The 25812-nt window shown below is 39.8% G+C and overlaps 1 protein-coding gene across 1 annotated transcript in view; it reads left to right on the top strand.

Annotated features, from left to right (window-relative positions):
* Positions 1–12187: 12187 nt before the first annotated feature.
* Positions 12188–25812, top strand: part of LOC311245866 (methylmalonic aciduria and homocystinuria type D homolog, mitochondrial-like) — a 59233-nt gene continuing 45608 nt past the window's right edge. The window contains exons 1-3 of the mRNA XM_084335889.1: positions 12188–12222; positions 14847–14897; positions 18907–19054. Of these exons, the coding sequence (XP_084192015.1) occupies positions 14886–14897; positions 18907–19054 (160 nt within the window). The 5' untranslated portion in view covers positions 12188–12222; positions 14847–14885. The remainder of the gene's footprint in view (positions 12223–14846; positions 14898–18906; positions 19055–25812) is intronic.

Below are 25812 nucleotides of genomic sequence, written 5' to 3'. Positions count from 1 at the left end.
CCTGAAGGGACATGGGCCTGAAGGGACATTAACGTGTGTTGTCGGGCCTTAAAAATACATTTGATTTTGATTTGATTATCAATAAGGTAGGATATCTGGAACACACAAACACTATTTTTTTTAAATCACATGCCATGAAACTCTGGGACTTGGCTGAATTTAAGACTGCACAAATCATGTTTAAAGCACGAAACAATTCACTCCCGGGTAACATCCAAACATTCTGTTATAGAGAGGGGGGTTACAATTTAGAGGAGAGTCTAACTTCAAGAAACAGGCTGTTTATTCAACAATGTATGTATATTTCAGTTTGTGGAGTGAATATGAGTTGCATAAGATAATAGAGTGTGAAGGTATACTGAATACTGTCTATCTGTATGTCATGTATGTCATATGTTATGTAACTCCTTCAAGCACTGCAGACACAAGTGGTTTCCTTTCGACGGGTTTATTAAAGGCTTGGTCCTCCAATCCACCGTGAAAACTTAAACAGAAACATATACGTTGCGTCAGGTCAACACAAACAATAATATACACGATATGAAAACAATACATCAGAAAAGCAAAATACAAATAAACATTACCTCGTTGGCTGCATGCTACATAAAAAAGGGGTCTTGTTCTTCTGTTCTTGGTAACAGTCTTAGTGGTACACTACACATAGTCGTACACTCTTCGAATCTAGAGAGCCTGTACAACTCGTCTCACCATTCCTGCCGCTGCAGGTGTCTTAATGAGTCCCAGTCTCCCAACATCCCTGCCGCTTGCTCGCAGGTGTCTTAATCAGACCCAAATGTAACAACACAACAGCAGCCTAACGGGACACCACATATGACCAGACGTCAAAATGAATATATTATAAATTGTAGCAAATTAAATAATAAAGAAAATAAGAAATGAAACAAATACATTCTCAAATATTACACTTACAAACTGAAATAACATAAATGATGAAACCATATAATGGCCACAGTTACACTCCCACCAAATCGCACACACGTGGGATTTCTCTGAACATAATTTGGTTATCTTCTAAATTAAATATTTCTTGTGGTCATTCAGCCGCTAGTTGTGCCCCTCCTGGGGACTTGTACAGAACTTGTAAGTCGCCCTGTATAAAAGCGTCAGATAACTGACTAAATGTAAATATCATTATTAACATAAATTTTAGGGAGAAAAGCTTCCGAGGCTGCCGAGCATGTAAGACGTGCTTTTCGCCGCTCCGCCGGTTTGTGACAAACTTCAATTATAAATAGTCCTTTAACTACGTTTTTTCTTTTTGGACTTTGGACACTGGACAACGTATGTTCATCTACCAGTCAGGCAGACTTTTCGACACTTTAAATCGTCCATGGGTCCTGTTAAACCCAAATTAAGGACGACGCGTGCAGGACAACAAACAATCTTTGATCAGCCACCCGGGCCACCCCCACCGCACGCGCCAGCTGCTAACATGACCAGCGGCAGCGCCTTTGATCTAGGGGCCTTACAATCAATGCTGAACTCGCTGAAGGAAGATATTTGTGGCAGAATTGACTCATCGGCAACTAACCTGAGAGCTGAAATCCTTGCAGTGCGCACGGAGCTGGTGAATATTACTGAACCATTGCTGCTGAAAATAAATGAACACGGGCAAACTATCTGCGAGTTGGAACGTGTGACGAGCGACCACAGTGACCAGCTCTCCTCGCTTGACTCCACTGTTAAGGAGCTCACGTCACAGGTGAAATTACTAACCGACAAATGTGAGGACCTAGAGGGGAGATCGAGGAGGAGGAACCTTCGACTCGTGGGGATACCTGAGGGCTCGGAGGGTCCGCGGCCAACGGAATTCATCGGCCGCCTACTCAAGAACCTACTGGGCCTGGATGATGAGCCCCTACTCGACAGAGCCCATCGCACTTTGCGGGCTAAACCCAAAGAGGGAGAGACGCCTCGTCCGCTCATCATCAGGGTCCACTTCTTTCATCTCCGGAACGAAATCCTACGTCGGGCCAGCGCGACCTCCCGTGACACCCCTCTACTCTTCCAAGGCAAAAGGCTCTCTATTTTCCCTGATTACACCGGCGCTGTTTCCAAGAAGAGGGCTGCGTTTGGAGGAGTGAAACGTGAACTCCATGCCTGTCCTGGTATCAAGTTTGGGCTGATGTTTCCTGCGGTTCTGAAAATCACTCTGCCGAGTGGTTCAACGCACACGTTTGAAGACCCGGCCGCCGCCTCGACTTTCATAAACACTAAACTCAGAAAAGCGGTTCCCCAGACTGTAACCATCAGCTGAACGGCAAGTTCATAATTTATGTCCATATGACTGAGCTTATACAGACTATTTCATTTTGGGACTACGATATTTCACAATATTAACATTTGTCACTTAACCACGGAAGGGGTGGTGTTTATCTTTAGAGTTAGTAATAGGAGAGGGCAGGAGCTCCGGGCACCACACCACACGCGTATCTCAGCGGGAGATGCTTCGGCGTGAGGGGGGAGGGGGGAGGAGGGAGGGGAGAGGGGGGAGGAGGGAAGGGGGAGTAATGTTGTCTGTATCAGTTCTTTTTTATTTTGGTGTACTTGGCTTGGTCGCCCTATTGCAGTTTTATTTTATTGTTTTCAGTGTTTCTCATTTGCGGTGTACCCAGCACATCTATTCATTATCTTGCCGGTATTATGACCCAACCTAGATCAGCACAGCGGTCGGGAGGTGTACTTAGGTTTTGCAGCTGGAATTGCAGAGGCCTAAATCAACCGATCAAATGTAGTAAGGTGATACATCATCTTCAACATCTTGGCGCTAACATTGCTTTCCTTCAAGAGACCCACTTAAAGGGAACGGATCATATCAAATTAAAGAGGAGATGGGTGGGTCAGGTTTATCATTCGTCATTTCAAGGGAAATCCAGAGGGGTAGCCATTCTAATCCATAAATCTGTCAACTTTGTTTACTCCGATATTATCTCGGATCCTGGCGGGAGATTTGTGATAGTTATAGGACGGCTGTATGATGTACCAGTAATTCTGGCTAATGTATACGGCCCCAATTGGGACAATGAGAACTTTTTTCAAACACTGTTTGCCAGGATACCTGATATGTCAACACATTATCTGATTCAGGGTGGAGACCACAATGTCTGGATTAATCCTAGATTAGATCGCTCATCACCCAGGAATAGTGTACCTTCAAGATCTGCCAAAATCATTCATGCCTTTATGAATGAATTCAAGGTCTCTGACCCCTGGCGATTTTTAAACCCACAAGGAAGACAATATTCTTTCTTTTCACATGTTCATCAAACTTATTCTCGTATTGACTTTTTTCTGATTGATAATCGACTCATCCCATCACTACACTCCTGCTCTTATGAAGCGATCGTATTGTCGGATCATGCTCCAGTGCTTCTGGAGTTGTGCTTCCAGGAATATAACAACTCGCCACCTCCCTGGCGCCTAAATTGCCGTTTATTGTCAAATGAGAATTTCGTTAATTTCATACACAACCAAATCGATTTTTTTATATCGACCAATAAGACCCCTGAGATTTCAGCATCTTTACTATGGGAGACATTGAAGGCATATCTGAGGGGTGAGATAATCTCATATAGCGCCTATGAAAGGAAGGATAGAAAAAGACAGATGAGTGACTTGACTAAGCAGATTAGTCAATTAGATAATATACATGCTACTCAACCATCCCCGGATGTCTATAAAGAACGTCTCTCCCTCCAAGCTAAATTTGATGTCCTCTCCTCTGCTTACGTGGAGGATCTACTGATTAAATCCAGACAGACGTACTATGAGCATGGAGACAAGTCTAATAAATTATTGGCCCATAAGTTACGACAGGCCTCTGCCTCACATCAGATCCCTCAAATCCAGACAACCAATGGTTTAACTACGGATCCCAAGCTAATTAATGAAGAATTTAAAAACTTTTATTCCTCCTTATATACATCTGAACAAACCTCTGACCCTTCTGCCTATGATAATTTTTTTAATTCATTGGATATACCACAGATAAACCCGGAGGCTGCCACAGGGCTGGAGGGACCAGTCACGATAGATGAGCTCAGAGAGGCCGCCTACTCTATGCAAACAGGGAAGTGTCCGGGGCTAGATGGTTACCCTATAGAGTTCTACAGGAAATTCTTTGATAAATTGGCACCCATTTTAATTGACATGTATGCAGATTCATTTAGGTCACTTAAGTTACCCCCATCCCTTACTCAAGCCTCGATTTCTCTGTTGCTAAAAAAAGATAAAGACCCCCTATCCTGTGGAAGTTATCGTCCTGTCAGTCAGTTGACGGTAGATTTAAAGCTTCTATCAAAGCTCTTAGCTATGCGCTTAGAACCTGTCCTTCCCACTATCATATCTCCAGACCAAACAGGTTTTATCCAGAATAGATATTCATTTTCCAACATTAGACGTCTCTTTAATGTCATATATAGCTCTTCCTCCACAACTAGCCCGGAGGCTGTCATCTCACTAGATGCGGCCAAAGCTTTTGACCGTGTGGAGTGGGGATATCTTTGACACATTGAAAAAGTTTGGACTGGGGGATAACTTTGTAGCTTGGGTGAAATTACTTTACACCTCTCCCACTGCCTCAGTAAGGACTAACAACACACGTTCAGCACAGTTCCATCTACACCGCTCCACGAGACAGGGTTGCAATTTGAGCCCACTCCTGTTCGATGTTGCCATTGAACCGTTGGCCATCGCACTTCGATCAGACCTTCGTATAAAAGGTATAATCAGAGGGGGTGTTGAACAGAGGACCTCCCTATATGCAGATGACCTGCTTCTATACGTGTCTGACATCTCCACATCTATTCCAGCTGCACTTGACATATTCACCCGATTTGGCCGTATTTCAGGGTATAAACTAAATTTAGACAAAAGTGAACTTCTTCCATTGAATGCAGAAGCTCGAAGTTATCCACTGCATAACTTCCCATTGAAAATTTCCCCCCATGGCTTCAAATATCTCGGTATCCAAATTAGGGATACATTTGGGGACCTATTCAAATTTAATTTTGGCTCTCTACTGACTCGATTTCAGGAAGATTTTGAACGTTGGTCATTATTACCTCTCTCTCTTGCTGCACGTATCAATTGCGTTAAGATGAACTCTCTCCCAAGGTTTTCTTATCTTGTCCAGTGCCTGCCTATCTTTCTTCCCCACTCATTCTTTCAAAAAATTGACAGCCTAGTGTCCAAATTTATTTGGAATAACAAAGTTCCCAGAATTAGTAAAGCTCTATTACAAAGGAGTAGATCTCTGGGTGGCATGGCTCTACCTAACTTCAGAGCCTACTATTGGGCAGCCAATCTCAGAATCATACAGCAATGGCTACAGTCAGACAAACCTCTGGTGTGCCCTATGTGGGTTGACATCGAAGCCTCATCTGTCAAACCTGCTTCACTAACCGGTCTTATACATGCCCCCATTAGTTCTCCATTGGCCCCCTACTTCAAAAATATAATCGTTAAAACTACATTCAGAATTTGGAATCAATTCAGACGCCACTTTGGGTTTAAAACTCTATCCCACTTGGCCCCGATAGCAGCTAACCCTTTATTTCACCCCTCATTGATGGATGGAGCATTCTCCTTATGGGCCTCACTCGGTATTAAAACACTAGGTGACCTATATATAGATAATGTTTTTGCCTCCTTTCAGCAATTATCAGAGAAATATTCAATCCATAGCCGACATTTCTTTCGGTATCTACAGATTCGTAGCTATGTCTGTAGCATTAACCCTATATTTCCCAACCTTCCAGAGGTAACACCCATCGACTCCTTTTTAACCCCGATGTCTTCCATCAAGGGCATGATATCGACTATGTACAATCTCATTCTCTCCTTATGTCCAACCACAATACACAATATTAAAAGTAAATGGGAGGAGGATTTAGAGGAGGAGATCTCGGATGACATTTGGGTTGACATTCTACGTCTTGTTCATTCTTCTTCTATTTGTGCAAGACACGGGCTGATACAATGCAAAATTGTTCATCGAGTACACCTGACGAAAGTCAGATTAGCCAAAATGTATGAAGATATCGATCCTATATGTGATAGATGTCATTCGGCCCCAGCCACATATACTCACATGTTTTGGACATGCCCCTCCTTGCACAGGTATTGGACAAATATTTTTGAAACCATCTCGGGAAGTATTGAGACAAATCTTGAACCAAATGTATTGACAGCGCTTTTTGGATACTCCCCACCTATGTTATCACTTTCAAAGCACAAAGCACACATTGTGGCATTTACCACTCTACTGGCCAGGCGGCTGATTCTGTTTAAATGGAAGTCCGCTGCTCCCCCCACTCACCTTCACTGGATTAGAGACATACTATACTTTATCAAACTTGAAAAGATAAGATGCACTCTGAGAGGTTCTTCATCTATGTTCAAGAAAACGTGGGGTTCATTCCTTGTACTTGTGGATGATGTACAGTTCCATACTATTCCAGAATAACAATTTGTATGCTGCTTGTTGGTATTCATCTGTGTGAACGTTAATTCAACGTGAGTTATTTGATATACCGGATATACATTGGAGAAGCATATTTGGGTACCTAAACATGTGCTATATATTTGATATACTATGTATATACGTTTGAGACGACTGTCGAGCGACCAAGTCAGTGTTTGTTTGTATTATTATTTACTTTTGAACTCTGTTTTATTTTTTCTTGTTTTTTTATTTTTTTATTTTATTTTCTTCTGTTTAATGTTGTTATCTGTTCTATGTGGACAATGACAATACAACAATGTATATATACAGACATATACTTATAATGTCTATGTCCTCAAAAAAGTATAATAAACAAAAAAGTGAAAAAAAAAAAAAAAAAACATAAATTTTAGGCAAAACATTAAATTAGTCTGCTTCGAGTAGCGTTATAACTTTCTGTACAGGTATCAAGGAACACTTTTAGTTATAGGTTTACCTTTTAAGGTGGTGTCACTCACCAGCAATTTCATTTTTCTCACCCTACCATCTGACCCTGTGTATGGCCCTTAAACATAGACAGGTAAGTAAGAGATCATATATTTTGAGATCCTTCCTTCCTTCTTTAACATGGATCGGACCAACGCAGTCTATGCCAGCGTAAGTGAAGGGTGGAGTTGCTTCCGATCTTGTGGTAAGTCACCCCCTCTTTGTCCTTCAGTACATCTTCTGTACTTTCTACACTTGACACATTCCGAGAATCTCTGTAGGCGATCCAATGATGATCTGTTTTCCTTTGCTTTAGTGTTGCACACAAAAGCCTTGTGGAGTTCAGGATCATCTTCCTTAATTTCTCCCACCTTGAGTTCTCTGACAGGTCGTTTTTTCTTCTTTTTTCTTTTTCCTTTTCTCTTCTTTTCCTTTTCTTTGAATGGTAACGGCATGTCGTAGTGACCATTGTTCTTTTGCGTGATGGTCTCTCTCACCTTCGACAGGCACTTGATATGTTCTTGAGACACAGGGTCATGTTCTCCAGTTCTTTGAGAAGTCTGGTTCAAGAACTCTTATGTCTGAGGGAGTCATTTCTTTTACTTGGGTTCGGCTCACACAGTGTACTTCAGTTTTGAGATTAACAGAACGTTTCACACCTGCTGTTACTCGTCTCAATACTATGCGATGGCTGATTCCGATGTCTACACAGGGATTCCCATGGCCAACAATACTCCATCCAAGGTCTGTACGCTGTGCATAAGGCTGACTTTCTTCGCCAGACACAACTTCCCTTGGAAGCAGGGCTTGTGAGCAGTCGTACCCAATGAGCAGACCTACTTTACAGTCCTGCATAGGTGCAATCTTTCCTTGGAGGTGCTCTAGATGGGACCACGCTTTTGCAGTTCCATCTGTTGGTATGCGTGTTCTGTTGGCTGGAATGAAATCCCGAGTATAGACTGGTGGTAACAATATCTTCTTACCAGAGTAAAAGCCACGGATTTGTAAGTTGTCTATTCTTTCAGAGCTTACTACTGTCGTTCTTGAGGTCATAGTAGAGAGCTTGACTTTGACCTTGACTTTGGTTGCTTCCAACGCTTCTGCTACTTCCCTTATAACAAAGGTTGTGTCGCTTTGAGAATCCAACAGAGCGTAAACAAGGACTTCTTGTGTTGGTTGATCTGTGGATGAAAGCCAGACAGGAATTATTGCAGTCGTTTGTGTGTTAGCTTCATGAAGTATTACTCTATGTGAAGTAGAGTTTGTGGTTGTTTCTTTGCATTGTGTCGATTGAGGTCTTTCTTTGTACCATTGTTGACTTGTACTTGGCTTGTCTTCATTTAGCTTGGCTTGTGGTGGTCTTTGTCCTTCTTTGGCTCGCTCCTCATGCAGACATGTAGGATGTTGCTTGTGGCACACGTCGCACACATTCCTACTGTTGCAGCTCTTTGAGTAGTGACCAGACTTGAGACAACCAAAGCATAGCTTTTCAACTTGAACAAATTTGATTCCGTCTGTAACAGGTATCTCCATGAACTTCCTGCATTTATGCAAAGTATGCCCGTACTTCTCACAGAAAATGCATGTTATGATGACAGTCTTTTCATTGGAACATGTGGTCAGTGCCTTTGCTTCAAAGCTTTGATATCTTGGGCTTTTTGGTTTTTCAGTCTCACCTTGTTTTAGTGACTGTAGTGATGTAACAGGGTTGCAGGCAATTTTCGCTTCTCTTGTCAGAAACTTTACAAATTGGCTGAAGGAGGGGAATTGGTTACGCTCTTCTTCTTCTTGGATAACCATCCTGTTCCATCTCGCTGTTAGCCAATCGGGCAACTTTAAAAGAATTTTCCTGTTTTCATTACAGTCATTTAAAATGTCCAATGCCTTGATGTTGACCATGGCAGCCTCACAACTCCTGAGAAAGTCTGCAAACTCTCTGAGCTCAAAGCTGTCCTTAGATCCCATCTTGGGCCATGCTTGGAGCTTGTCTCTGTATGCTTTTGCTATTGTAAATGGATTACCATATCTCTCCTCCAAAGTCTTCCATGCTGCAACATAGGCAGATTTGGTTCCGAGTAAGAAATAGCCATCAAGTGCTTTCTTAGCTTGTCCACTTACATACCTACGGAGGTAGTATATCTTCTCCTTGTCTTCAATGCTCTTCTGATCAATCAGTATTTCAAAGGAAAGTTTCCAGTCATTGTATTTCAATGGGTCCCCACTGAATGATGAAGGTTCAGGAATTGGAATTCTGTTGACACTCAAAGCACCTGCCAGCATCTTAACAAGCTCTGCTGTACTGTCATTTGAGGAGGTGGTCACAACTTGTGGTACGGGAGACGTATACAGGGACAGAGGACTTGTGGGAGCAGGCACTTTGTTGTCTGCTACCCTCTCATGTTCTAGTACGTCTTTCCGCTCTTCTGTGGCCTCCACTTGATCGTACACAAGAATTCTTGCTCGTGCTGCATTAAGACCTTTCACTGCCTCCAAATGCTGTATCTTTCTCCGCTTTTCCTCCAGAGTCCTTTGTATAGCTCCATGTTCTTCTTCCAGTTGAGCTTTAATTTTAGCTTCCTCTTCCTCTCTTTATTCTTCGTTCAACCTCTTCTGTTTCTCTTTCTAAACGTTCTGCTTCTCGTTCTAAACGACGCTTTATGCCTGCTGCCTCTTGCACAGCTATCTTCTTTTTAGCTTCTGCTTCTAGGCACTGCATTTCCAATTGTTCTTTTTCTTGTTCTTTTAACACTTCCAGAACAGCTTGGCTTGCAGCAGCATCAGCGACAGCATCTCGTCGCTTTACAGAAGAACTGCTTGAATGCACTGAGGTGCCTTTTCTGGAAGAAGTGGCAGAACCAGATTTATAAGCACTTTTCCTGGAAGAAGTGGCAGAACCAGATTTATAGGTGCTTGAGTCAAAGAGAGAGCCTGCTTCTGGCCACTCTCTCCTTCTTCTAACACACTTCCCCCCAGTCTAAATGTGGCTCTGGACACAATTATCTCAGAAATCCCTGCACACAGATCCACTCTTAGACGCGTGTCCTGGTCTGGAGTTGAGATGTCACGTAGTTGATCATAAATATGCTGCACATCATTAGAAAGACCTGTGACATCTGTAATGATATCAGTAAGCAGCTCATTAGACAAATGTTCTGTTGATTGTGATAACGGACCTTTAGAAGATTTAACTTGCGTCCTCCATTTATTGTAAATGTAATTCAATCTTTGTTGTAGCGCTTTGATCTTATCCTCCTGCATTGCTTTACCCTTCTCTGTTAGAGTTTTGGTTCTTTGAGATCGTTTTGGTACCTCTTGCTGGGCTTCAGCACCTTCTTCCTGACCTTCTTCAGGTCGGTCTTGGGAATTTGCACTATCCCTAACACTGTCCCCTACTTCAATTGCAGGCCTAATTGGCTCTGTCATTGTAAATCACTACTTTAAATTGACCAAAATTTGTAAAGAAAAAATAGTAAATACACCTTTAAACCTTTAGCCTGTTTTGTACTCAAATTTGAATTAAATGCAGTACTCTCCGAGCAAATCAAATTGCTTAATTCAATTGGCTTTCAAAATAACCTCCACATATATATTAAGCGCTTCAGAACGCTTAGGAACATAAATATTAGATGCCAATAATAGCCTTCACCTATAAATTATACGTGCCTTTTATAGGTTATAATTTCCAAAACACACTTTAAATTAGAAATTAATTCAATCAGAAAATATTTATACTTTAACGTTGACACCTTAATGTGTACAAATGGTTAGCTTCAGTTAAATTATATAGGCAAATAAGTCAAAACGTTTTTAGCACGCACACCACAGTAATTAGAATTCACAGTCAAATATATTATAGAAACGTTTACAAAGCACTCTTCTTGACCTGACCACTCTTAACTTATAATGTCCAAGTCCTTTATGGCTTTATCTTGAAACGCTGCTCATTATACTGTGTGCATCTTCTTACTTCTTTGTGTTTATGCGTGTAGTGCGTATTGTTTGTGACTCATCTGTCCTTTGATGACGGCGCGCCGGCAGCGCAGCAAACAATTGTCGGGGAAGGTCCGCTGGACGCCGGCCTTAAACTTGGACTTGCTTCATCGCCCACTTGCATCGATGAACAGTCGAGTTTTCACTGTAACTCCTTCAAGCACTGCAGACACAAGTGGTTTCCTTTCGACGGGTTTATTAAAGGCTTGGTCCTCCAATCCACCGTGAAAACTTAAACAGAAACATATACGTTGCGTCAGGTCAACACAAACAATAATATACACGATATGAAAACAATACATCAGAAAAGCAAAATACAAATAAACATTAATTACCTCGTTGGCTGCATGCTACATAAAAAAGGGGTCTTGTTCTTCTGTTCTTGGTAACAGTCTTAGTGGTACACTACACATAGTCGTACACTCTTCGAATCTAGAGAGCCTGTACAACTCGTCTCACCATTCCTGCCGCTGCAGGTGTCTTAATGAGTCCCAGTCTCCCAACATCCCTGCCGCTTGCTCGCAGGTGTCTTAATCAGACCCAAATGTAACAACACAACAGCAGCCTAACGGGACACCACATATGACCAGACGTCAAAATGAATATATTATAAATTGTAGCAAATTAAATAATAAAGAAAATAAGAAATGAAACATAAATACATTCTCAAATATTACACTTACAAACTGAAATAACATAAATGATGAAACCATATAATGGCCACAGTTACATGTTATGATGAATTGAAAATGGGGGACCCTGATGTAAACAAGACGAAAGTCTTTCTCTGGTCTGCATCTCCTTAACAATTGTGTGTATTGAGCCGTACTGTATTGTACCCATTCTGCAATCTGTTAATAAAGTTTCCAATCAATCAATCAATCAAGGGGGTAGGAACATAGATATATATAGCCAATATAGGAATACATACGTTTACACTTCCTTCTATACTCCTGCTTGTTTGTTTTTTAATCTGTTTATAACTTGTTTTTTATTATTATTTATTTTCAATTTATGTTCGAAATAAATAAACGCATTCATTCAAGATATTGTGTGAGCAAAAGTATAGTTAATTTACTCCCTCGAGTCTGGCCCCGCGCGGATCTCACAGCTGTGCCCGCACAGTGCAATACTCCAATTCAGCCATTGGGTGGGTGGCGCCATAGATATCTATAGAACTGATGCGCACACCAGATCGCGCAGGCGCAGTAATACACACCAGATCGCGCATGCGCAGTCGCTCTCCGTCAGTGTTGTGTGACGTCACGCCGGGTCCTCTGGTAAGAAGAACAGTTTGTACTTTCCACAATATAACAATATAGCGCTGCTTCACATGACATCTAGACGGATTAATAACACACACACATGTAGATGATGTCGTTAGGGTCGTCAGTATCTCTGTGCTGCAGTCTCAGCAGAACAAGGGCTTCTGAGAGCAGGGAGAGTGGGTTCAAAACAACATCAACAACAGCAGCTGATCCTGCAGCCAGTGATCTGTGTAATATTATATTAGATATTGTTTCTGTTCAACCTGCTGTTATGTATTCATCGCTGACATCGGGTACATTATATGACCACCTCGTGTTTTGTTGTTGATCGTGTTCACCTCATTATGTAGGATTGTTGTTGTGAGCATTGCATCATGATTTATAGATCTGCTGCTCAGTGGATTAATATAACTGTTTAATCAATATCTATCTGCACGTGTATCAATATCTATCAATATCTATCTGCACGTGTATCAATATCTATCTGCATCTGTATCAATATCTATCTGCATGTGTATCAATATCTATCTGCACGTGTATCAATATCTATCTGCATGTGTATCAATATCTATCTGCACGTGTATCAATATCTATCTGCACGTGTATCAATATCTATCTGCACGTGTATCAATATCTATCTGCACGTGTATCAATATCTATCTGCACGTGTATCAATATCTATCTGCATGTGTATCAATATCTATCTGCATGTGTATCAATATCTATCTGCACGTGTATCAATATCTATCTGCATGTGTATCAATATCTATCTGCACGTGTATCAATATCTATCTGCATGTGTATCAATATCGTGACGTGTATCAATGCAGCAGGGGTCCTTGACATGTAAAAGGTTGATCATCAGTCACTGGGCTGACTAACGAGGGTTAGGACTGATTGATTGATTGATTGATTGAACACTTTATTAATAGATTGCAGAATGGCTACAATACAGTACGGCTCAATACACACAATTGTTAAGGGGATGCAGACCAGAGAAAGACGTTCGTCTTGTTTACATCAGGGTCCCCCATTTTCAATTCATAGTGACATTTATGACATACACGACATACACAGATACAGTACTGTCACATACAGACATTTATGACATACAAGATATACAGTTCTGTTTAAGAGACAGAGTTTCTAAAAGAGAATGTATACATTAAGGGGGAAGACACTGTACATTGGAGGGGGGTGGACATTTACCGGTGCCAGTTTTGAATTGCAGCCTCTCGTAGGTGCTCTTTGAGAGTGGTTTTGAATGTGGGTAGGGATTCACATTCCTTTACAGCTGTGGGTAGGGCGTTCCACATTGATGTGGCATAATTGCGAAACGTGTTTAGTGCCTTGTTTGAGCCAAATCTGGGTTGAACATGATTTGTTGAGCTTCCTCTGGTGTTGTGGTCGTGGTATTCACTGACCTTTGGGAAGTATTTTGACATGTACATGGGTACCTTGGTCGTGTAGTGTATCTTCTAGACCAGGCCCATTGCAAGTTGCTGTGCTCTGTCGTCTACTCTAAGCCATCCTAGGTTGTCAAAGTGGGCAGGGGTGAGGTGGGTTCTAGGAGTCAGGTCAAGCAGTAGTCTGACCAGTTTGTTTTGTGATGTTTGTAATCTTGTTTTTAGCGCCTTTGAGGTGCTTTGGTACCATGAGGTGCAAGCATAGTCGTAGTACCCTTGAATTAGTGCTCCTGCTAGAGTTTATAACTATGGTTATAATAACTATAACAATAGTTCTGTGAGTAGAGAGGTCCAAGCTGGAACTCATCATTTTCACCTAAAACTTTTTTATGTATTTACCTAACGCCAACATTATGGGGAATGTCCTTGCTTACCATTTTCTCCAGAGTCAGACAAGAAGATGGATACCAATTTCATATGTGTGTGTTCAGTAGAAAGCTATCGGTCTGCAAGCTAGGCACAAATTAATGGAAGTGGATACGGACCAGATTTCCTTCAACTGCATTTCGGATTGTCTGACTCTGTTGTTCAGTAACAACCAATAATATACCATTTTCATAGCAGAATAAGAATATTCATAATTCTATGGAGAATATCATATTATTTCATAGATATCTATGGTTACACCTCTGTTTACCCATATATGACAAGTCAAAATGTCTGCTGTGAAAGGTATCTATTCAGGATGACCGCCAGAGACCAGAGACATAGAAAAAAAAAAAAAACACAATGTAAACAGAAGAAGTTTGGATAACATGGCTGCAGCTACACTCATGCATGACATGTATTGATTTCCTTCCGGATTATGGCTCCTTAAGTTTCTTTTTGAAACTGTCCTTGTTTTCCGTCCGTATGATATGTAATGGGATCCTATTCCAATATGTTATGGCTCTATACATTGCAGTTTTCTTTAGAGCGTTGGTTCTAGGCAGAGGTAGGGTGAAGCGACTACTTGAAGCATGTCTGGTATTATGGTCATCATGTCTATCATTGGTGGATAAAAGCATAGCATACAATTGAGTGGGTTTACCTGAGGTACAAATGTTCTTTAAAAACTGAATCAAACTGCATGCTAGTCTCGTCCACCCTCATCCAGGTGCTAAGCACTGTCCCTGGCTGTCAGTAAGAATCACCTTTTTCCTGAACCTTTTTTAATTGGTTTTCAAACAGTTTTCAGGTTAAAAGTGCAAAAGGAGACCAGACAACAAAATGTCAAGTAGTGTAAGTATGACATCATTTTCACTGTTTTGTAGGTTAGAGTTATCCTATCCCCAAAATTAACTCATAATTGAATGTCCCATTAGGAAACACTTAATTTAGACACCTTGCATGATAGGATTTCCTTCAGATTCATGTTGGCACCCATGTCTGGCCAAGGGTTTAAAAATGGTAAAATCTGCCATTTTGAAATCCAAAATGATGTATGTTAGAGTTATCCTATCCCATAAATAAGCCCATATTTGAATTCCCCACAAAAACACACATTTTAGACACCCCTCATGTTAAGATTTCCTTCAAATTCATGTTGGCACAAAAGTACTCCACATGGCCGCCCTACTCTGGGGTCCTCAGGGTGAAACTCGCAGGTTGATGAGGGAGGGTACATGTTGTCAGATTGATGAGGGAGGGTACATGTTGTCAGATTGATGAGGGAGGGTACATGTTGTCAGATTGATGAGGGAGGGTACAGGTACATGTTGACAGATTGATGAGAAAAATCACCAGGAGAGTTTTCTTGACTATAATGGATTCTGGAGGTTGGAGCTTAAACTTTCCAACTTTAAATTTTAAGGACCACCCATATATATATAATAAACATACAATATTTAGTCATATATATATATTTATATACACATTACACACACATATTTAGTCATATATATATATATACACACATTACACACACATATTTATTCATATATATATATATATATACACACACACATATTTAGTCATATATATATATATATATATATATATATATATATATATATATATACACATTACACACACATATTTAGTCACATATATATACACACACATATTTAGTCATATATACACACACACATATTTAGTCATATATATAAACACACACATATATTTAGTCATATACACACACACTAAGGCTGAGCCCGAATGTTTGAACGTTCGAACGTTCGTTCGTTATGTTAACATTCGAATTCTAAATCAAAATTCGAATTTCTTATTTTTAATAAATATTTTCTTTTGTGTCTATTCATTCTGTTTGAACCAATGTGTTTTTTCTTCACAGTTGCAGATAAAGATTAGGCTACATTAATATTATAGTATTCAAAAAAACATTATATTCATTAACACTTTGACCGCCAGAGACGCCTAAACTCGTCATTCCCACGCCATGCTAATTCTGCCAATGACGCCGTAACACGTCATTGAGATCAATATTTCAAAAATCTGTGATCGCAATCATATTTCTCCCCCGGAGACTTGAGATCTACTGTTGATCCCCTCTCAACTCTCCAACGGTTCAAGAGCGCCATCTGGTGGCCGATCGGCGGATCGCCCAAACCGGAAACCGGAAACGGAAGCTGGTGCTCATTCCAATTCGGTCCGATCACTCGCTAATAGTCCCGGGACTCGAGCTACAACCTGTAGATGGATCACATATTTCAACATCCCATAATAGGAATATTTCTGCTCCACGCTCATCGCCCAACGCTACGAGGAAGCTACGGTGAGTTTCAGCGTTTTTTTTTAACGTGTTCGATACAAACTGCTCTAATGATCATATCACCCACACTAGATGAATCATCTAACGTTGGCCACGGAATTATAAACGACCCCCCCCCCATCCGGTCAACATCAGATGATAAGTAGTAACTTCTAGAAGCACGTCCATTTGAAATTTTTTATCTTGCACCGATCGCTATCAAACTGTATACAATCATCAATATAATGCATTTAGGGCTATAAATCACGTTCTGCAGAAAGCTGCAGAAAACGATAAAAACATACTTATACTTTAGACCAGGGGTAGGCAACCCTAGGCACGCGTGCCTGCATAGGCACGCGGGGGCATTTGCATAGGCACAGGGGGTAGCACTAAAAAAAAATATATATAAAAAAAATAAAAAATGTTTTTTTTTTTTTTTTTTTTTTTTTTTGCTTTGAAATATTATAGTGAACTATTTTGCACTGTTGTCGCATTTATCTTGTTGAAATCCTCCCACAGGTTCTTTTTACTTCCACATATTTAATTGAGACCCTTTATTTGTTTATTATTTCAATTTAGCTGGAAATACATTGCTACATCATTCAGTAACATTTGCAGAGCCTTATAACAAAAACATTATTACAGTAACCATTGTGACCAGTGGGATTAATCAACAAATTGTATTATTTATTTTTCTATTTCATTGAACATTGCACATGTTAAAAGCAATTTTTTTACTCAAAATGTGAGTATTACCAAGTCAACTTGTGTTCTTAAAACAATGACAATAAACATAGTTTTATTAGGTTGAAATAATGTGGTTGTGTACTTATTTTTCTGTTAACTTATTATGGATTGAAAACTGAAAACCTTAATGCACAGTAACTGAACTCAATATTTTTAAGTTCTGGTAACTAATAATCTTTTTTTTACAGTGTAGTCTTGCGATCAATCAAAACTTATTTACACGATATACCTCACATTCACCCTCCATTCACATCCTGGTGTTCTCCTGGTGTTCTCCATTAGGCCTGTAGGTGGAGCTATGACAGCACACGTACAGTACACACACTGATGGTGTGTGATGTGTCCAAAAATGAATGGGCAAATGTGAGTGAAATGGTCGCACTGTATGCAGCTGTTTGTCTGCATTGCACCCCCCCCCCCCCCCCCCCAACTCAGATTTAGGGTTGATACAACCATCATAATAATATTGTTAATAATAACAATAACAATAATGATGTAATAATGTAAAAATTATCATTAAAAAGACCTGATTATGAGAAAAAAAAATTACGATGCATGGAATAGTGTTGAGGCACACTAGTTACAACTATATTTCAAACAGGCACTCCATGTCAAAAAGGTTGCTGACCCCTGCTTTAGACCGTATTTTAGTATGAATATGTGAATGAAAAAGTATAACGTTGCTACACCCTGAACAATAGATACTTGATGTTGAATGGGCCATAGTAATGTCAATTTAGCAATACAATTTAAAAAATTGTCAAAAGTATGCATAATGTTGTGTTAATTCCACAACAAGAGATATGTAATGTTAATTACCTGAAATTATTCCATTTTTTGGGGGGGGGGGACCCTGCATATATCGGTATCGGTTGATATCGGAATCGGAAATTAGGAGTTGGACAATATCGGTATATCGGTATCGGTAAAAAAGCCAATATCGAGCATCCCTAATATTTAGTCATATATATATATAAACACACACATATTTAGTCATATATATATATATATAAACACACACATATTTAGTCATATATATATATAAACACACACATATTTAGTCATATATATATAAACACACACATATTTAGTCATATATATATATATAAACACACACATATTTAGTCATATATATATATATATATATATATAAACACACACATATTTAGTCATATATATAAACACACACATATTTAGTCATATATATAAACACACATATTTAGTCATATATATATATATATATATATATATAAACACACATATTTAGTCATATATATATAAACACACACATATTTAGTCATATATATATATATAAACACACACATATTTAGTCATATATATATATAAACACACACATATTTAGTCATATATATATATATATATAAACACACACATATTTAGTCATATATATAAACACACACACATATTTAGTCATATATATATATATATATAAACACACACATATTTAGTCATATATAAACACACATATTTAGTCATATATATATAAACACACATATTTAGTCATATATATATATAAACACACACATATATTAGCCAGAGTTCCCATTGGAAAGAAATGGTGCCGGTCCACGTGTCCTGGAAGATTTCAATATCCCGAACAAATTGGAGAAATTCTGGTAAAATATTATAAATATGTCAACAAAAACAGGCCAATCAGCTTCATTAAATGTGCAATTGTGGGGGTATTTGGGGGCTAGTGTTTTGTTTGGGTCTGTAGACATTTGTAGGCTTTACTGCAAGTGATGTCCAGACCTTGCTCCCCCTCCACAGGCTCTGTGTGGTGGAGGCAGGCTGGCCGCGTCCCGTGCTGCAGGCCTCCAGGCCCTCACCTCTCTCCGGCTGGGGACCAGCACCTCCAGAACCTTCTCCGCTGCCAGCTCGGATGAACCCTACGTAGCTGTGTCGCACACAGACTCGGGTCAGTCTTTTTTTTTCATAGTCGACTAATAGTCGACTATCGGCAAATTTCGGCCAATCAAAGTCGACTATCCAAATCCTTAGTCGGGGACAGCCATACTACATACGATATTGTATGAATTATCCATGCTACATACTATATTGTATGAATTATCCATGCTACATACTATATTCCATGAATTATCCACGCTACATACTATATTCCATGAATTATTCCATACGATATTGGATGAATTATCCACGCTACTTCAGATTCAGATTCCTTTATTGAGCCATTTGTGTAAAAACACATTGGTAATTGTTGCAGCAATACAGTGTATGCATTTTCTTTTCTTTTTTCACAGTAAACAACACCAACACAGACACATGACAAGAAACGAAACAGTGCAGTGGGGGATTAATCAATAAAATACATATAGTGCAGAGTTCCAGTACGGACTAGTGCAGTGCAGTCAGTGTCATTGTGCCAGTGTCACTTGGGGGCAGAGGGGGGGGGGGGACCTGAGGCATTGATTAGCCTGGCGGCTGAGGGGAAGAAGCTCAATTTGTGTCGAGCTTTCACAGCCTTTGGGATCCTCAGCCTTCTCCCAGAGGCTCCATGAATTATCCATGCTATACTATATTGTATGAATTATCCATGCTACATACTATATTGTATGAATTATCCATGCTACATACTATATTCCATGAATTATCCATGCTACATACTATATTGTATGAATTATCCACGCTACATACTATATTCCATGAATTATCCATGCTACATACTATATTCCATGAATTATCCATGCTACATACTATATTGTATGAATTATCCACGCTACATACTATATTGTATGAATTATCCACACTACATACTATATTGTATGAATTATCCATGCTACATACTATATTGTATGAATTATCCACACTACATACTATATTGTATGAATTATCCATGCTACATACTATATTGTATGAATTATCCATGCTACATACTATATTGTATGAATTATCCACACTACATACTATATTGTATGAATTATCCACGCTACATACTATATTGTATGAATTATCCATGCTACATACTATATTGTATGAATTATCCATGCTACATACTATATTGTATGAATTATCCACACTACATACTATATTGTATGAATTATCCATGCTACATACTATATTGTATGAATTATCCATGCTACATACTATATTGTATGAATTATCCACGCTAATTATCCACTCCACTGACACATGCCTCCTCTATTTGAACGACCACATCAAACAAGAGGTGGACGCGGGCAAATACTGCGGCATGGTCATGCTGGACCTACAAAAGGCCTTCGACACTGTCAATCACTCCATTCTGATGGACAAGCTAAAAGCAATTGGTTTTGATAGCTTATCAGTGAGCTGGATGCAATCCTACCTGGAGGGGAGAGAACAGATGGTAGAGGTAAACGGTACTCTATCCCCCCCCTCACAGTGAGCTGTGGTGTTCCACAAGGAAGCATACTAGGACCGCTACTCTTCCTAATTTATGCAAATGACATGTCGTCAGCCTGTGACTGCAACCTGTTCCTGTTTGCGGACGACTCAGCCCTGCTGGTCTCTGACAAGAACAAGTTGCAGGTTGAAAAAACCCTCAGCATAGAACTAGGCAAAATCTGCATATGGCTCGCTGATAACAAACTATCATTACACATGGGCAAAACAGAGTCCATTCTCTTCGGTTCAAATAACAAACTCAGCAAGACCGACGGCTTCTCAGTTACAGTGGGTGACAATATTGTCACAAGGAAAGACGAAATTACCTACCTGGGTTCCATCCTAGAGGCAAATCTTTCCTGTGACAAAATGGCATCCAATGTAATAAAAAAAGTCAACCAACGAACTAGATTCTTGTACCGGATCTCCTCTCTGGTAAACAAGAATACCCTGAAGACTCTGGCAGGAGCACTCATTCAAGGGTACTACGACTATGCATGCACCTCATGGTACCAAAGCACCTCAAAGGCGCTTAAAACAAAATTACAAACATCACAAAACAAACTGGTCAGACTACTACTTGACCTGAACCCCAGAACCCACCTCACCCCTGCCCACTTTGACAACCTAGGATGGCTTAGAGTAGACGACAGAGTACAGCAACTTGCAATGGGCCTGGTCTACAAGATACACTATATGACCGGGGTACCCATGTACATGTCAAAATACTTCCCAAAGGTCAGTGAATACCACAACCACTACACCAGAGGAAGCTCAACAAATCATGTAAAACCCAGATTCGGCTCAAACAAGGGACTAAACACGTTTCGCAATTATGCCACAACAATGTGGAACGCCCTACCCAAAGCTGTAAAGGAATGTGAATCACTACCCACATTCAAAACCGCTCTTAACACTTTGGTTGCCTTGGGTTAAATTAATGATATACCATAGATTGCCAGCGCTATTTGTCTATGGAGAAAGTCCCCTTCTTTGCAGGGCTATAACTTTTTAAATTCTATTGCTACATTGCCATTATTAGGGCCCATTCAAAGTCCTATATGTATTGTTCATTGTGTAGCAACGTTAAACTTTTTCATTCACATATTCATAGTAAAGTATGGTCTAATGTATAAGTATGTTTTCATCTCTTTCTGCAGCTTTCTCCAGAACGTGATATATAGCCCCAAATGCATTATATTGATGATGAAATACAGTTTGATGGCAATCAGCGCGATATAAAAAATTCCAACTAGACGTACTTCTAGAAGTTACTACACGTCATCTGATGTTGACCGGATGGGCGAGGGGGCGTTTATAATTCCGTGGGCAGCGTTATACCAATCATCTAATGTGGGTCAAATGTTGATAATAGCAGTTAGTATCTAAGACGGTAACGTTACACGCTAAAACTCACCCCAGTCTCCGCGCGCCGTTGGGCGATCATCGTCGAGTAGAAATTTTATCATTATGGGATATATTTTTACCCGGTCCATCTCCAGCTTGTATAATGGTATATACGTCCAAATCATGTTGTTTATCGAGTTATTGCCAATCGATCACCGTGTAGCGTGACGAGCCAGAGTCCCATGAACCATAGCGAGCGCCCGGAAGTACTACGGTCGTCATGACAACCTCTATTCAAGATCCTGTGTGGTGATTGCGCCGATCGGCCACCAGATGGCGCTCCTGAACCGCCAGAGAGCTCAGTGGGTCCTGCTGGTGGATCTCAGGCCAGCGGAGGGGGAATATGAATCCGATCGCAGATTTTTGAAATATTGATATAAGGACGCTGTACAGCGTCCCCCGGCAACTTTAGCATGGCCAGCAAAGACGTCTAAAGACGTGTCCCGGCAGTCAAAGTGTTAAAGAGCACCTACGGGAGGCTGCAATTCGAAACTGGCCACCGTAAATGCCCAAAACCCCCACCACCTCCTAATAGACAGTCTCCTCCCCACCGCATGTATATATTCCCTCCCCGCCGTATGTATATTTCTCTCCCACCCACCCACCCCCTCCTAATGTACAGTCCCCTCCCCATCATATGTATATACTCTGTCAGGATCTAGGGGTAACAGTACTGTATATTTGAATACCGTTTATGTCACAAATGTATCAGTACTAAATACCTATATGTCCCTATGCCATAAATGTCATGTATGTTGTGTATGTCATAAATGTCTATATGAATTGAAAATGGGGGACCCTGATGGAAACAAGACAAACGTCTTTCTCAGGTCTGCATCCCCTTAACAATTGTATGTATTGAGCCGTACTGTATTGTACCCATTCTGCAATCTGTTAAATAAAGTTTTCATTCATTCATTCATACTATATTCCATGAATTATCCACGCTACATACTATATTGTATGAATTATCCACGCTACATACTATATTCCATGAATTGTCCATGCTACATACTATATTCTATGAATTATCCACACTACATACTATATTGTATGAATTATCCACGCTACATACTATATTGTATGAATTATCCATGCTACATACTATATTGTATGAATTATCCATGCTACATACTATATTGTATGAATTATCCATGCTATATTATATTGTATGAATTGTCCATGCTACATACTATATTGTATTATGAATTATCCATGCTACATAGTATATTGTATGAATTATCCACACTGCATACTATATTGTATGAATTATCCATGCTACATACTATATTGTATGAATTATCCATGCTACATACTATATTCCATGAATTATCCATGCTATACTATATTGTATGAATTATCCATGCTACATACTATATTGTATGAATTATCCATGCTACATACTATATTCCATGAATTATCCATGCTATACTATATTGTATGAATTATCCATGCTACATACTATATTGTATGAATTATCCACACTACATACTATATTGTATGAATTATCCACACTACATACTATATTGTATGAATTATCCATGCTCAAGTCAAGTCAATAGTTTTATTTGTCACGGCATACAGTGAAACGCGGGAGGTCATGCCCGCAGCGATTGTGCAATAATACAAGTAATAAGAATAAGACATTTGTGCAATAATACAAGTAATAAGAATAAGACATTTGTGCAATAATACAAGTAATAAGAATAAGACATTTGTGCAATAATACAAGTAATAAGAGTAAGACATAACAGGTATAATGTACATGAAGTTTACAAAAAGCATGGTAAGACATGCTAAGGTCCTGCGATAGTGCAATACACTGTTAGCTACGGATGAGGCACTGGGTCCTTATGTACACTACTATACAATACTAGTCTATACAATCTACAGTTATACTATATATCCTTATGCTATCTTGCTGTATCCATCTATTTGCTATACAAGAACCACTCTCATTTATTTATTTTGTTAGTAGCCTTTTCATTGTGTAAGGTGCCCGTTGAGTGTGAGCGTGTGCAGCATGTGTGTGTGTGTGTGTTCATGCTAAAGTGACTGTTAGTGTGTGAGCGTGTACAGTGTGTGTGTTGTGTGTGTGTGTGCTCATGTGTGCTTGTGTGTGGAGAGTTCAGTGTTCAAGACTCTGATGGCCTGGGGGAAGAAGCTGAGCCGAAGTCTCTCTGTTAGAGCCATATGGAATCCGCGATCACGGAATCGCGGACGGAATCGCGGAATTGAGCAATACAAATGGAATCAACTATATTTTTTTTTTTTTTTTTTTTTATGTTGTGGGACTTGTACAGCACTTTGTTCAACTTTGTCAGTGCTGTAAAGTTTAAACCTTTTTAAATCTTAGACAAACAAAACACTTTGCTTTCATGAAATATTGTAAGCCGTCATTTGAGGCTTTATAAAAGCAGCACAATGAACACAAATCTGTCAGTGCCAAGTCTGACCTCATCTTGAATAACAAACAGCATTGCTTGTTGTAATTAACAAAGAGAGGCAGAATTGATTTAGCAAAAATATATATATATACATTTTTTATTATATTTTTTAATAATCAAATTTTATTTTCATATTCGAATCCCATGCCCATCGAACGAAGCTTCGAAGTATTTAAGACAGCCCTATTAAATGGACTGTTATATCTTATTAAATTGTGGACATTTATTCATTCCTACTTATTAGACACTATTTCTGATGGTAAAATGAGCGTACAAAGCAAAATACAGAATTCTGAAATATTAAAACGGAAAAAACGGAATTTGGAAAAAGATTTAATGGAATTTGGGAAAAAATAAAACGGATTTCATATGGCTCTACTCTCTGTCCTAGTTGCTGGTGTGCGCAGACGTTTGCCTGACTTGAACAGGCTGTTGTTGGGGTGGTGAGGGTCTTTCATTATTCTGCAGGCTCTGGATTAGCACCTCTTGTTATTAGGGATGCCCTGATCACGTTTTTTGCCACCGATCACCGATCGTCTTGAGCCATATCGGCCGATACCGATCCGATACCGATCGTTTTTGATTAATTTTTTTTTATAATTTTAATTTTTTTTTTTTATAAAATATATATATTATATAATTAGACTTGTACTTGTATTATCTGCGAGACATTGCCACCACGCAACAAGTCAAAATGCTCGCTATCTGCAAACAGCTCCACTGTCTGTGTGTACTCGAGTAGCCTCCAGCTACGGCCAGGATTCTCCGGCGCTGCAGCTGGACCCTAGTATTGGTATAAATCACATTCAGCAAGCCCTCAGCTCGAATACGCATCGAATCAATGTTATAAGACATTGATATCAGGAGCTATCTGTAGCTACTGCTAGCCGGCTATATAACGTTAAGACAACGCCTCAGTGAACTATTTAGTTCAATGGGACATTTAGTTTTGAACAGTGAACTAACGTGCGCTAACGTGAGCTAACGGAGGTATCAACATGCACTACTAGACTTGCTGGAGCATTTGTTGATATCAGGAGCTATCAGTAGCTAGCCGGCTAGATACCGGTTAGACAATGCCTACTAAAAGTTAATAGTTGACTGGGTAATTTTGTTTAAACAGTAACGATAGCTAGGTAGCTAACGTTAGCTCAGGTCGAATGCACTATAGACTGAGCAGAGGAGCCTCCTCTCAGTCCTCTGTGTTTACAAACTTTACACGGGTGCGGGCGGGGCAAGGGAAGAGGAGCGGCAGTTTGCAGGTCCTGTGTGTCTGAGACAGACAGCGAGTGAGATCTCCGCTTGATCGGTTTCCGCGATCGGCGAATATGACTCATTATCGGAATTCACAGATCGCATATTTATACTGATTATCGGCCGATAACGATCGGTGGCCGATCGATCGGGGCATCCCTACTTGTTATATAAGACCTGCAGG

The sequence above is a fragment of the Notolepis coatsorum genome, assembly GCF_963971535.1.
Source record: "Notolepis coatsorum genome assembly, chromosome: 1".
Classification (NCBI taxonomy): domain Eukaryota; kingdom Metazoa; phylum Chordata; class Actinopteri; order Aulopiformes; family Paralepididae; genus Notolepis; species Notolepis coatsorum.
This window is presented reverse-complemented; position numbering and strand designations above follow the sequence as displayed.